Source organism: Eschrichtius robustus, chromosome 17 (genome assembly GCF_028021215.1).
Source record: "Eschrichtius robustus isolate mEscRob2 chromosome 17, mEscRob2.pri, whole genome shotgun sequence".
In the NCBI taxonomy this organism is placed as follows: domain Eukaryota; kingdom Metazoa; phylum Chordata; class Mammalia; order Artiodactyla; family Eschrichtiidae; genus Eschrichtius; species Eschrichtius robustus.
This window is the reverse complement of record NC_090840.1, coordinates 30,020,090-30,034,274: the sequence shown is the minus strand read 5'-3', so window position 1 is coordinate 30,034,274 and position 14,185 is coordinate 30,020,090. Positions and strand designations below refer to the sequence as shown.

Genomic DNA, 14,185 nt, shown 5'->3' with positions numbered 1-14,185 from the left:
TAATTTTCCAGCTCACTGTCCTTAGTAGTAACACCAGCAACGTTTGACTCCACTGGGATCTAAAAAAATCAGGGAACCTGTTACCTTATCACTCTCTCTCTCAGCCCCCTCGTGAAGTTCTCTCTCCCCTTACTCAGTTTAGATTCCATCTTCAATCATTAAAGTTACTCGCTTGTACCTTCAAATCCTGTCTCCCTGGTATAAAAATACAATACATCAATACCTTTGTATTTCTGGCAAAATCCAAAGCCTAGCTACATACAACTGTCCCCCCACTCCATGCCTATGCCTGGGCAGTGGAACATGCCAGAAGTGAACATGCAACCATGCTGACTGGTTCATGACCAACGCCCTCAAGTGGGAGCCCACTGCATTCAGTCTCCCGCTCTCCTAGACGACTATTTCATTCCTCAAGTGCCTCCTCTCTCTGAGCTAATGATCTTGCTTTCTATTTCACTGAGGAAACAGAGCCATCATAAGAGAACTTTTGTGTGTTCCACCACATCTGCTCACTAACAGCATCTGAATCTATGTACTCTTACTATGGAGAAGCTCTCTATTACTTCTCTGTGCACTAAACAGATCTCCTCCTTGCTCTCCTATTCAAGGTCATTGCTCCCATATTCCCTATCTCGTTGACCTCCTCAAATTCTTTCTTCTCTTACTTATCATCATCAGCGTATAAATGTTTTATCCTCCTCCTATTCTTGGTTCCTTACATACTTCTGGTTACTGCCCAACTTCTCTATAATCCTTTATAGCAAGCTTCTTTAAAAAGATCTGCTTATATTTGCTGTCTCCATTTCTCCTTCCATTCTCTCTTGATTTCACTCCCTCCAATCTTTCCTCTCCACTGCCCCTGAATATCATTCACCTGGCCAAGTCAAACGGTTACTTCTCAGACCTCATCTTGCTCAGCCTACCAGCAGTGGACACAGTTGACCACTCCTTCCTTCTTGAAACACACTTCCTTCTTCCTTTGTCTTCTGGAAACCGTTCTTATTTGATTCTCCTATCTCCTCCTCTGCCTCAGCTCTTTTGCTGGTTCCTTCTTATCTCCCCAATTTACATGTCCTTAAACATCTTCTCTGTCCACTTATTCTTTAAATGGTCACACGCCTTACCTAGATATCCCCTCATGGCCAGCCTTGTATATCCAACTACCTATTCTACATCTCCACTTGAGTGTCCGCAGGCATCTTAAACAAGCTGAATTCCAATTCTGGACTCCCTCCACCCCCCACATGTCCTCTTGCCACAACCCTGCCGTCCTGGGAAATGGCAACTGCAAGCAGACAGCTTGGTGCCGTACTTCACTCTCTCTCACACCCTCTCACACCCTGCATCTAAATGGTCAGGAGACCCTGTTGGCTCCTGCAGAATATATCCAGAATCCAAAGCACGCCTCACTACCTCCGCTGCTATACCATTCAAGTCCAAGCCACTACTGCCGCTCACCTGGGTTGCTGCAAGTGGTCTTCCTGCTTCTCCTCCTGCATTCCTCTGCCCTCAACTATAGTCTCTTTCTACAAAGCAGGAAAGTCAGCTTAATAAAACCTAAGTCACATTATGTTACTCAGATTATGTCACTCCCTGCTCAAAACGCTTAAGCGAATTTCCCAAAGATTCCACACACTACCTCTCAACCTCATCTCCTACCACATTCACTCTCAGATACTCTGCTCCAGCTATGACATTTTTCATTCAAAAACGTACTTCCACCCAAGACCCATTTTTCTTGCTGTTCCCTATGCCTAGAATATTGTTCTCCAAAATATTTGCATGATTCAAACCTTTACTTTCTTCTTATTTCTGTTCATGTGTTACCCATCAGAGGCCTCCTCTAATCATATTAAATAAAAGAGCAACACTGCCTTTCCTTCAGTGCCTACTTATTTATTCTTTGCCTCCCTCTAACAGAATTTAGATCCCTGAGAACAGGGACTGTGTCTTTTTTTCATGGTTTCATCCCTCTCATACTATGATGCCACAGTAGGCACTCAATAAGTATTTGCTGAGTGAATGAACAGACAATAAAGTGCAAATAAATAAATACAAACACTTCTCAAGAAGGCCATAGTCCCACAAGACCTTCTGCAAAGCTCTGAAAATTCCAAAAACATTAATTGAGTTCAATTATTATACAACTCAGATTTTCCTGTTATAGAAAAGTGGTCGTACTATAATTAGGCTTAAATGAAAGGACTTTTAAAGACCAAGTGGCTATACCAATAATCTTCATATTCATAATCTTGATTTCACACAGGTACTCAAAAAATAAACTATATATTGATACTCTCTGGGCAAACTTCCTTGGTAAGAAAATTTGTCAACACACATAATCAAGGATAATGCATATAATTTTTTATAAAGTCCTCTCTAAAATACTTTCGAAATAAGCAAAGTTTAAATAAATAAATAGGTAATGGAAAGTCAGGACTCACCATAGCAATAAAGCGACCAATGAAACAGAAGTATGAAAGATGGTCTGGATTAATGGTTGATGCTGGATTTATCTGTAGACAGTAGTTGTTCTTGCCAGCATACTCAAACAAGCAATACATGGGGTTCAAAACTTCATGTGAAAGCAAGAAAAACCATTCTCTACAAGAAAATAGGTCAACATTATTTTTAGCACCCATATGTATGAATTTAAAAACAGATCTTAAATACATCCATACATACATCATACCTCTGCTCAACAGCCTTTAACAACTCCGCTGTCCAATTCCTTAGCCCTCTATTTAAGTTTCTCTGCAATGTAGCCCTCCATTCCAAGTTACCTACCAGTTCCTGAGTTGCCAAACTATAAACTTGGTGTTTCTGACATAGAGTGTGCTTCTTCCTATGCCATATTTTTGTTTGTGTATGAATCCTCCACGTCAACTCAGCCTATGGGGATCCCACTTTCTCTTTCAAGTCCAGCTTAGATCAATTCCACTTTAGCAGTTTTTTGAAGCAATTTTCAGTGTATTTCAGTGTCTCAGTCACTGAATACTTTGTGGCAACAACCTCACAACAGTAGTCATTTTTCTGCACTTGACTGGCCCACTTGACCACTACATCCACCAGACTGTAAGCTCCTCAAAAACAAAAGCCATACCTCTATATATTTTTTATATCTTTAACTCTCATAGGCATCCTACAACCTATATGCAATAGGTTTTAATAAATATTGGCTGGTGATACTGAGATACACAGCACTGCTGCTATGGAACAGTTTTAATTTTTTTTTGCCAATGCATTAAAAATGGAACTAAAATTTTAAAAGATGAAATCTTTAAATGTGATAGGCATTCTCTAACTTACTACCACCTAGTTTGCCTCATTTAAAAAAGTCCAGTATACAAAACCCAACTAGATAAAAGATTAACAATTTATATTACAAAATAAACTCAATTTGCAAAGACTCTCTTCAACAGCAATTTCTTCTAATGCAGGGTTCCAAACTCAAATGTCTACAGGTATCAGTAAGTGAGTACAAGGGGCTTCCTTCTCTGCATGGGCTGACATTCTCTACTTAGCCACAACTCCCTATTCCTCGTTGTATCCCTGATAAAAGTTATGATCAGTCTTAAGGAAGAATTACTTCCAGGCATATAATCATAGTCATTAGACAACTTGGCAGTGGTGGGCAGGAAGTGAAAAAGAGTGTATGCTACCCTATAGGGGAAGAAGCTACTCTGATTCAGTCAATTGATGCCATGTGAGAAGGTGGGGCAAGTGATTTTAAAGATAAGCCAGAAATCTTGATTCACAGGCAAAATCTAGTGATTTCCTTTAATGTCGTTAAATAATGTAAAAAAATTTAAGATCACAGTGGGGGGCCATCACTGTGCAGGCTAGATCTGGCCTGGCAGCCTGTTTACAAATGTTTTTCTAAAACTTTTAAAACACAATCTTGGAAACTTACTGAAGGGTAGAGAAGGGAGTCTAAATCAACTGAAAAATGATAAACACCAATTTATAAAATGAAATCCAGTCCCAACATAAGTAGCTGAACCAAGTCGGCTTCACACTGTAATGAGGCAGAAGTAAGGCATGTACCCAGGGAAGAGGACGGAACAGATCTAGTGAGAATGTGTTTAGACACAAAAACTAGAAATAAAATTCCCAGTTGTTGCAGATCACTTTTAGCAAACAACAGCCCAGAGAAAACTGAGTAAATTCAAAAAAAGAATGACTACAACATGGCATCTAACCTATACTCTAATGGTAAGAAAAAAGAAGGAAAAATTCTAACTAGCAAGAGGCAAAGAGTTCCGTTTTAACATATTCTTCCATATACTCTCAAATGAACTAAAGAGTTACAAGAGGTTGAAAAAATTATTAGACGACACATGAGCTAGCAGAGCCTAGAGAAGAAAACAGTAAAACCACTAACAATGAAAAATCACATTAGAAGCAGCAAAATGTAGGGCACTACTGCAAACAGTGACATGAGGATAGGCTTCAGAAAAATCAAAACAAAATGAAAAAGCACAAAGATAAAAATGATCAGAGAAAAGTTGACAGACATGTAAGACTGACAAAGGAGATTCCACATACCCATGATTGATGTTTCTGAAGAAAAATGGAACAAATGGAACAGAAAAAATATTCAAAGACATAATAGAAGAAAATTTCCCTTAAATTAAGGATGATCTTAATATGTTTCTAAAAAAAGATATAAAACAACCAACAATGAAATTAATGAACTTCAAAGAAAAGGCCTATGTGGGCACCCAGAGGAAAAAGCTTCCTGCAAGGTGCTGGCCTCCCACTTCACAGTGCTTACATTCAATACTAGAAGACAGGAAAACAATGTCTACAGAGTACTGGAGGAACTGGTGTTGTGTGAGAAACTTATATCTAGTGAAGTTGTTGTTTAAATACAAAAGCAACAGAAAACACGTTCCCAAGCATGAAAAACTACAGGAATACATCACCCTTGTGAACTCCTGACTAAACCAAAACCAATACATGAATCAAAATAAAGAATTTGGGAATAAGAAAAACATGGTGTGGAGTAACTGACTGCATACATTATATGCATTAAAACCATCAAAATATAAAATAAAACCCAAACAGTTAAGGTAAAAAAGGGTTCAGATAAGAATGTGACTGTTATAAAGTCAGACACTGTAAAAATAATACCGTATTTCATTTCTAAGATATACCTTTCTTTTTAATGTCTGAACATTTCTGAAATTGAGACAAATCACAATAGATGTGATATGAATATCCACTGTGACAGGTAGTGTTCCTTTTCTGAAAAAACTTAATAATGTTTTAGATGAGAAAATATGTTAATACAACCAGTTCTGATAATCCCACATATATACCTCCACCAGTTGTACCTAGTCCCGTATCTCTGTTCAAAAGCCAGCTGTACTAAAATTGTGATTATGTAATTCTGTACACCGGTGAAATATGAGTTCAAAAAGAGAGTTGTTTCTATGAAAAGTTTAATACGTTGGAAATATTTAATGAGAGTGTTTTACTAAAAAATAAATTGCTGTCAAATTAGGTTTGGGCAAAGCAACTGAGGGGAAAAAAATTAAATAAAAAGGATTGCCCATTCTTATGGCTTCACAAGTGCCTGTTAACAATATACTTAGTGAATGTGGAAAACTTTATTCTCAAAAGGACTCAAACTGGATTAAAAACACAAACATAAAACCAGCATAAATTGATACAATAGCAAAGAATAAGAAACAACCTTATGGATGCTGATCCATTAACTATGCTATCTCCAGTCAACGGAGTACTGTGCAACCATTACTATTAGCTCTATATACGATATGGAAAGATGTCTATGATATACAAAATAACAAAATCAAGCTGCTATATTGTGCATACTGTATGATCAATTCTGTTTAAAAAGACAGCAAATATGTATGATATCACACATATATTCAAATTTATATACAGTTGACCCTTGAAAAACATGCTTTTGAACTTTGTAGGTCCCCTTATATGTGGATTGTTTTCAATAAACATAGTACCTGTATTTTCATTTTACAAATCTTTAAATTAACTAAGTGTGGGGAAAAGTTTGTGTTCAATTAGAGATAACAGTGTGTGGAATCAAAAGAACTAGGGTTCGAGTCCAGATTCTATCCAAACTGCTTCTAGCTTCCTGCCCTTGGGTGAGTCACTTATCAATTCCTTTGTTTTGTTTTGTTTTTAATTGAAATATAGTTGATTTACAATATTGTGTTAGCTTAAGGTGTACAGCAAAGTGATTCAGTTATATTTTTTTCAGACTATATTCCATTATAGGTTTGTACAAGATACTGAATATAATTTCCTGTGCTATACAGTAACTCCTTGTTGCTTATCTATTTTATGTATAGTAGTTTGTATCTATTAATCCCATACTCCTTTGTTTCTGAAGCAGAGACAGCAGTACGCAGATTTTTGACAATGTAGGGGTCGGCATCCCTAACCCCCATGTTTTCAAGGGTCAACCAAATAGGCAGAGAAAATGTACAGGGTAACCAACATAATAATAATAATGGTTACTGCTAGACTTATGTGAATATTTCAATTTTTGTTTTTAAAAATAATTTTGCATTGCTGTTGAAAAAATGTGTCATTTCAAGAATATATCCACTGCACACAATGGAGATACACTTATTTCAAAGCAGGTATGTTTTTTATTTTACCTTGCTAGACCACCATAATCAAGTCCTTCTTCTCCTCTAAATATTACATATAATCGCCTCCTCAAGTCATAGGGTTTTAATGCCATAATCTAATTAAAAACAAAAACAAGGATATTTAATCACTCACGTATAACACAAGTTTCCTCCAAAACAATTTTATTTAAATTTCATCTGCATTTTCAAAAATTACACATTTCCTTACCTCATACAACAATGCTTTTAACTCAAGAGATAACTGGGTTGTTCCACAAACTAGCAAAGATGTATCTTACTTTCCTAAGCTTTCTCCGATACACTTTCATAAATCTCTTTCCCCTCTTCTGGTATTAAATGGTAGTTCTACTTTGGGTTAGTAGCAAGAGAGGAACAGTTTGACACAGAAAAGTTTTTAAGGTTAGAAAATATTCCCTCCTCTGTCACTCTCCAAATTTTACCAGAATCTTGTAAAAGGTGACTTGTAAATTTTTTTGACTAGCAACACTTAATGAGAAGCAAAAGTTATTGCCCTGGGTCCTGCTTATACCACACATTCCATTTCTCAGTAGGAACGGAACTCAGCTATTGTGAAGAATTATTTATAAGATTATAAATTTAAGCATAAAAAAGTATATCTTAAAATAGTATCTATACCAAATTTTTATAATCCTTAAAGGCTTATACTAAGGTTACTAGTAAATAGGCTTTACTTCTGGATAAAAATGAATTACTTCCCAGAGCCAAGACTGGTCTGGGTTGGGGCACAGCTCACCAGCAGGCCTCCACTTCACAGGAAGTCATTGGCTCAGTCTTGCACAGCACGATTCTCCCCAAGCCAGGGGACAAAAGCAAAGTAAAATCTACCATGAATTTAGATGTGCACTTACTTACTAAAACAAAGTTCACACAGAGCTTGGGACTAGCTAAGAATTTATCAACTCAAACCAAAAAAAGTTTTGATAATAAACAGCTATATTAGTATCTTGTCCAAACTCCAACAGCTATTAAAATGAAGCTAGGGTTTGAACATCACTGACTTGAGAGAGTTGTTATTCCATTTTGGCTTGTATACATAAAAGTCCCTATGTACCTGTACACAAAGGGAATTTTAGTTCATCATTGTAATACTTCGGGAGAGGACTGAGAAGAAAAATTCTCGACCTCACCAGAAAAAAAAAGAACTGACAATATTTTGACTTTTCATCTTTATTCAGTAGATGATTCAGGAAAGACAGACCTATTACATTCATTTATTCATGCACAGAATGTTTATTAATACCTGCTATGTGCAAGACACTGTTCTAGGTACTGTGCACAGCAGCAGTAAATTTAAGAGTTGTGATCTCTTGGAGCTTCATTCTAGTAAGGGAGCTAAACGAAGTGTGTCAGGCAGTGTTAAGTGTTAATAAGAATGAAGTACCATAAATGGCTAGAATGGCACTGTGAGGGAGGTGAGCAGAGAACTGCCATCTTAAATGGAGTGCTCCGACAAGGTCTGAGATCATGACGCTTAAACAGAAACCGAGAGGAGGTGAGAATTAACATTAGGATTATTAGAGGAACATTTAAATGGAATACAGTACCTATACCAATCTAATTTTAAATAGTTTAGTAGCATTATCATGTCTTTTTTGTCTGAGTTAATAAAGTCTTAGAAAAGTAAATAAGTGTCAAAATGTGTCAACTTGTTCCATACGCTCTTTAAGCCTTCTTTTAGTAATCTAATTCACGGCAGGATGATTTTGTCTCTCAGCCTAGGTACCTGTGCCTGCAAAATGGAGATAATAACAGGAGCTATCTCAAAGGGATGTTGTGAGGATGAAGTAAATGAAATGATAAATCCAAGGTGCCAGTGCTAAGCATATGGCAGTCACTCAATACATGATGGGGTTTATTATGACTATTATTGTAATGGACACTCAGTAAGTGGTAGTCATTGTTACAGTTGTGTTCTGAATGGTTTAAAATTTCTAAGCCCTAACTCCCTTTAGATATACAGAATACAGTGACTCAAGTTGTACAGTCTCTCTCAGTATCCGAGGTACATTGGTTCCAGGACACCCCCCCAGTTACCAAAATATAAGGATGCCCAACCTATGCATATCTTCCCATATATTTTAAATCATCTCTAAATTACTTATAATACCTAATACAATATAAACACTACATGAATACAGGCATGCCTTGGAGATATTACAGGTTTGGTTCTAGACCACTGCAATAAAGAGAATATCAAAATAACTCAATCTACAAGAATTTTTTGGTTTCCCAGTGCATATAAAAGTCATGTTTACACTGTATTATAGTCTATTAACTGTGCAATAGCATTTTGTCTAAAAAGACAATGTACATACCTTAATTTAAAAATACTTTATTGTTAAAAAAAATGCTAACTATCATCTGAGCAAGTCATAATCTTTTGGCAATAGTAAATCAAAGATCACTGATCACAGATCACCATAACAAATTAATAGTAATGAAAAAGTGGAATATTTCAAGAAATTATGAAAATGTGACACAGAGACACCAAGTGAGCAAATGCTGTTGGAAAAATGGTGCCAAGAGACCTGCTCAACACAAGGCTGTCATAAACCTTCAATTTGTAAAAAACACAGTACCTGCAAAGCGAAACAAAGTAAAGCACAATAAAACAAGGTATGCCTGAATTTGCTGGCTGCAGAAAATTCAAATTTTGCCTTTCGAAACTTTCTGGAGTCCCCCCCCATTCCATGCCACCCTGGAATATTTTCTATCCACTGTTGGCTGAATCCATGGATGCTGTACCGGCAGATACAGAGGGCTGACTGTACAATTTTATTCTGATAACATCTTTCTTACCTGTTGAAAGGAATCTTCGAACAGTGTCTGCCGGGACACATTGATCTTTACATGACTGGGTAGTGCATTAGACTAAAAACAAAAATAATATCGTAATATCATGTAAGTTACAGGACATGTATTGGGTAAAGATAAAACTAAATGATTATGAACAGAAGATTTATTTACCACCGTAGTACCTGGCACAAATAACGGAAGTGAGCAAGTTTCCACCTAAAGCTGCGTTCATAAGCAATCTGTGGACCACCTTTAGTTCTAAAGAAAAACAAAAACAAACCATATGTTAATTCATAATAAAGCTAGATATTTAACATTTAGTATGAAATTGGAGTGTACCAGGATCCTACAAATGACCACAGGAAGGTTACTTGTTGGGACAGAAGTAAAGATATATTTAGTGGGCCAACAGAGACTTGAGCAATGAGGACACACAACATACACAAAGAGGGAGATCATGTGTATGGATGGATCTTTTGTAAAGAAAGTTAATTAATGTGCCAAAAGGATGTAACAGCAAACTTAAGAATTGTATGCAAGCAAAAGCATCTTTTGGAAAAAAAATGAAAACATTTATAGAAAAACAAAAACCGATTTGTCATTAGCATAACAAACTAAAGGGTAATAGTAAAAAATATTTTTTTAAGAAGAAGGGGTACAATCCCAGATAACAGAGTGGAGAAGCAGGAACAAAATTAACTATGTTGGTAACTCCAAATAAAAAAAAATGTATAAAACAGTGATAGTATTTAAATATTTATGTATATGATACATAGTCATAGTTAGCTTAACAGGAAAGGTTTCCTCATATTTGGAAAACAAATATTAAAAGCCAGTACTATTTCAGACAAAAGTCATAAAACATAAATCGTATTCATCAGTTCATTCAGTCCCATGTAATTAATTCTTATTGATCCTGATCTCTTGTTAGCAGTTTATGAAGCCATCAGGTTTTCCACTAGAATTCTGCAATTTCTTACCCAGTTTGGTGGTATGATTTAAAAGTTATCAGAAACCTGTATTTGTAAAAAAGTCCTTTGTATGAACCTTCTTGAAGATCTTCATTTTTGTAAAAGCATCAGAGTAATATAAATGTCAAAGACTTAAAATGGCATGGTTAAAGACCTGATTACAATGCAATTGACCACGAAATTTGGTTATTTATGCAACATATAACATCTTAAGATAATAACTAAAATTATGACGTAACATTATACCAGGACATATCCAATTTTAGGAACTGCATATAATTTCTAGAACATTTATATTAATAACATTTACCCATATAACCTAAGAAGGTTTATCATCACTCATTTGACAATGCTTCCCATGTAATTCAACATACCAAATAAATCTAATTAGTTTAATCTCTCTCTTTGAGATGTTTCAGGGAACTTCTGTAACATCCCAAATTTAGCTAGAGGTCAAAAGAATCCTTTTAGCACATTAAAGCTACCTTTCCATTGGGGGGAAAAAATGTAAATCCACACAAAAATACTTTTGCCTGGCAAAAAAATATAAAAAAATAAATAAATAAAATAGATAATCAACAAGGGTACAGCACAGGGAACTCTACTCAATACTCTGTAATAACCCATATGGGAAAAGAATCTGAAAAAGAATAGATATATGTATATGTATAACTAAATCACTTCGCTGTACACCTGAAAATAACACAAAATTGTAAATCAAACATATTCCAATATAAAATAAAATTTTAAAAAATTTTAAAGAGATATTAAAAAAAACCTGACAGATTTTCAAATAATCCAGCAGTCCTAATAGAGTACTGTAGGGGAAAAAAAATGTTTCAAAGGGTTAATTCTCACTAACCTATTGAGATTTACATTATTATTAGAAAACAAAAATAAACTGACATTAGGATTTGCAGGAATGTAGATTGCGGGGGAGGAAAAAACCAACAGGCATGATACATGTCATCATGTAGGCATGATACCTACAATATAAAAATATAAAACTGAATTTTGTTGTAACACCAGGACTGGCAACAGGAATTGTCTGTGGATGGTATATGTCTGTGGATGGTATATGTCGCTTTTTCTACACTTTTTGGGAGGTCATGGTTTCAACTGCATTTTAGATTTCAACCATATATTAGATTGCAAAAATAAAAAGCTATGTTATTAAAAAAAAAAAAAGAAGTTAGTTAAATAAAATACTAAAGTCTACTACTGACTATTTCAAAGAAAACTTCTTGACAACACTTAAATCCAAGGAGGAGAAAGGCTCTATAGATAGAAGAGACACGAAAGGAAATTCTACCACATCTTAAAACTAATCTGAAATCGAAACAAGTATTACTGGAGAGAGTAAGCAAAGCAAAATTGAGTTCCTAGGAAGAAGTGATATCCGGTCACCCAGTTCAGGTAGTCAGTGAGGGAAGAAGCAGGGTGGGTGGCATGTAGGGATAGGTTCTAGTCACATTGAGAAGGCCTGGGTCTTTTGTCTATTGAGTGACAGATAGCCTAAGAGAGAGGCATAAAGAACTTTCACAGTCTTAGGGAACATTTTGGAATGGATGGAAAATGTTCTCTTTTGTTGTCAGGTTCAAGTGAATTCATTCAACAAATATTTACAAAATGCACAGTATGTACCTGGCACTATTCTAGATAGTGAGAGTATTATTGGTTAATAAAACAGATTAAAATACCTGTTTCTGTGCAGCCTATGTACTAGTGAAGGAGACAGACAAGAAACAGAATGAATAAGTATACTATCAATATATATTTAGTGTTAGAAGGGGATAAATATCTCACTACTCCCACTCCTCAAGAAGGAAGAAAACGCAGTGTAAAAAGGACAAGGAGTGAAGTGGGGAAGAATTTTTAAATTGTGAAAAGAGTAAACAGAGTAGTGTTCACAGATAAAGCAGTATTTGAGCAAAAACACGGTGGGCATAAGCCATATAGATAACATTGATGGAAACAGCATACCAAGCAGAGGAAATGAAAGCCCAGATGTGGAAGCCTCAGATATCTGAGGTACAGCTAAGTGGCCAGGGAAGCTGAAGCAGAGTGAATGAGAAGAAGTATCAGAGATGAGGTTGAAGAGATAATAGGGGTCAGATGCCATAAGGGCTTGGAGGCCACTATAAGTACTTTGCTTTTCACTCTGATTGAGATGGAAACCACTGAAGGGTTTTCTGCAAAGGAATAACTTTTTACCTAAATTAAAAGAAAAAAATTAAAAAGTCTTGCTGCTTTATGGAGAATAGTATTACATGAGGTGTGGGTAGAAAGCAGAGCAATACTTAGAGGCACCACTCCAAGTGAGAGAGCGTGGTAGCTTGGACCAAAGTGGTGGCAGTGGATGTAGCGAGACACAGCTGGTCCTGGATACCTTCTGAAGGTGAGGTAACTGGAATTCTTGATGGACTGTATGTGAGGTAAGAGAGAAAGAGTAGTCAAGGATAAGTCCAAGATTTCTGGCTCAAGCACACCTAAGAGTGGAGTTGCCTTCAACTGAGATGGAAATATCCCAGGTAGAACAAGCCTGATTGATGGCAGTTATCAGGAAAGAGTTATGAACAGAGTTATCAAGTAAGCAGCTGAATATATGAAACAAAATTTCAAGTGAAACGTGAAAAGCTAGAGATAACATTTGTGAGTCATCAGCATATAGAAATGTTTTTAAAAGCATGACACTGGATAAGATTCACCAAGAGAACGAGCACGGACAGAAAAGAAAAGAGATCTAAGGACAGAGCTCTGGGTACTTCAATGTTAACAGGCTGAAAAGGAGGACCCCAAAAAACAGAGGAAGAAGTAAGACCAAAAAGGCAGAAGGAAATCATGAAAGTTGAGTCCCTGTACTATTGATACTTTTGCCAGGAGAGAGAAATTTTTGTCAAGTCCTCCTTATTGTGTCAAAAGAGAACTGCAAAACAACCCCTCAACTATGTGGAGGTCACTGGTGCCCTTAGTAAGGTCAGGGTCAGTGAAACTTCCTTGTTGTCGGTCTGAGAGAAATTAGAAACAGCAGTATAGAGACAACTCCTTCAGTTAGTTTTCTTGTAAAGGGTGGCAATAAAAATGAATTTTCACTGAATGGATTTATAAGTTGAAGAGTTATGGCTTTCTACTTGTTCATTTTCAATCTAAGAGAATTAACAGATGATGAGAATAATTCATCAGAGAAAGATGGAAGATAGAAACATGATCACTGATGGAGCAGTTAATTGGAACAGAGGGGGAAAGATCTAGTGTGTCACCAGAGGGACTGGCCTTTGATAGGAACAATGACAGTTCATCTTTAGAATGAAGAGGGAAGACAGATACTGACAGGAAGATAGATGTAATGGTAGGAATTTGTGAAAAACTTTATGGCTGCTTCTACTTTCTTAGTGATGCAAAGATATCACTGTTAAGAGCGCAGACTCTGCGGACAGACTGTCTTGGTCTGAAACCACTTCCATTACTTGCCGTCATGATTTTGCATAAGTTAGTTATGCTCCCTAAGCCTCAGTTTCTACACTTGGAAAATAACAGCATCTACCTCAAGGAAGTTTTGGAAGATAAAAAGCTAATTTATATAAAGTGCTTAGAAGAATCCTTGGCACATAGTAATCACTAAATATTTGCTATTGTTCTTATTAAGGAATTATGTGCCACAAATCCATTCTGTAATAAAGTAGAGCAAAGGCAGGTATACTGGGGTATTACTTGTGTAGACTTTCTTAATACACAAAGTAAAATTTGTTGCTA

The 14,185-nt window shown here is 36.2% G+C and overlaps 1 protein-coding gene across 3 annotated transcripts in view; it reads right to left on the bottom strand.

The window, feature by feature from the left end:
* The window catches only part of WWP1 (WW domain containing E3 ubiquitin protein ligase 1), a 107,647-nt gene that overhangs the window by 17,625 nt on the left and 75,837 nt on the right, over positions 1-14,185 (bottom strand). For all 3 annotated transcript variants that reach the window (XM_068525576.1, XM_068525577.1, XM_068525578.1), the window contains 4 exons: positions 9,644-9,719; positions 9,465-9,536; positions 6,651-6,739; positions 2,445-2,604 (listed from right to left, as the gene is read on the bottom strand). In XM_068525576.1, the coding sequence (XP_068381677.1) occupies positions 2,445-2,604; positions 6,651-6,739; positions 9,465-9,536; positions 9,644-9,719 (397 nt within the window). The remainder of the gene's footprint in view (positions 1-2,444; positions 2,605-6,650; positions 6,740-9,464; positions 9,537-9,643; positions 9,720-14,185) is intronic.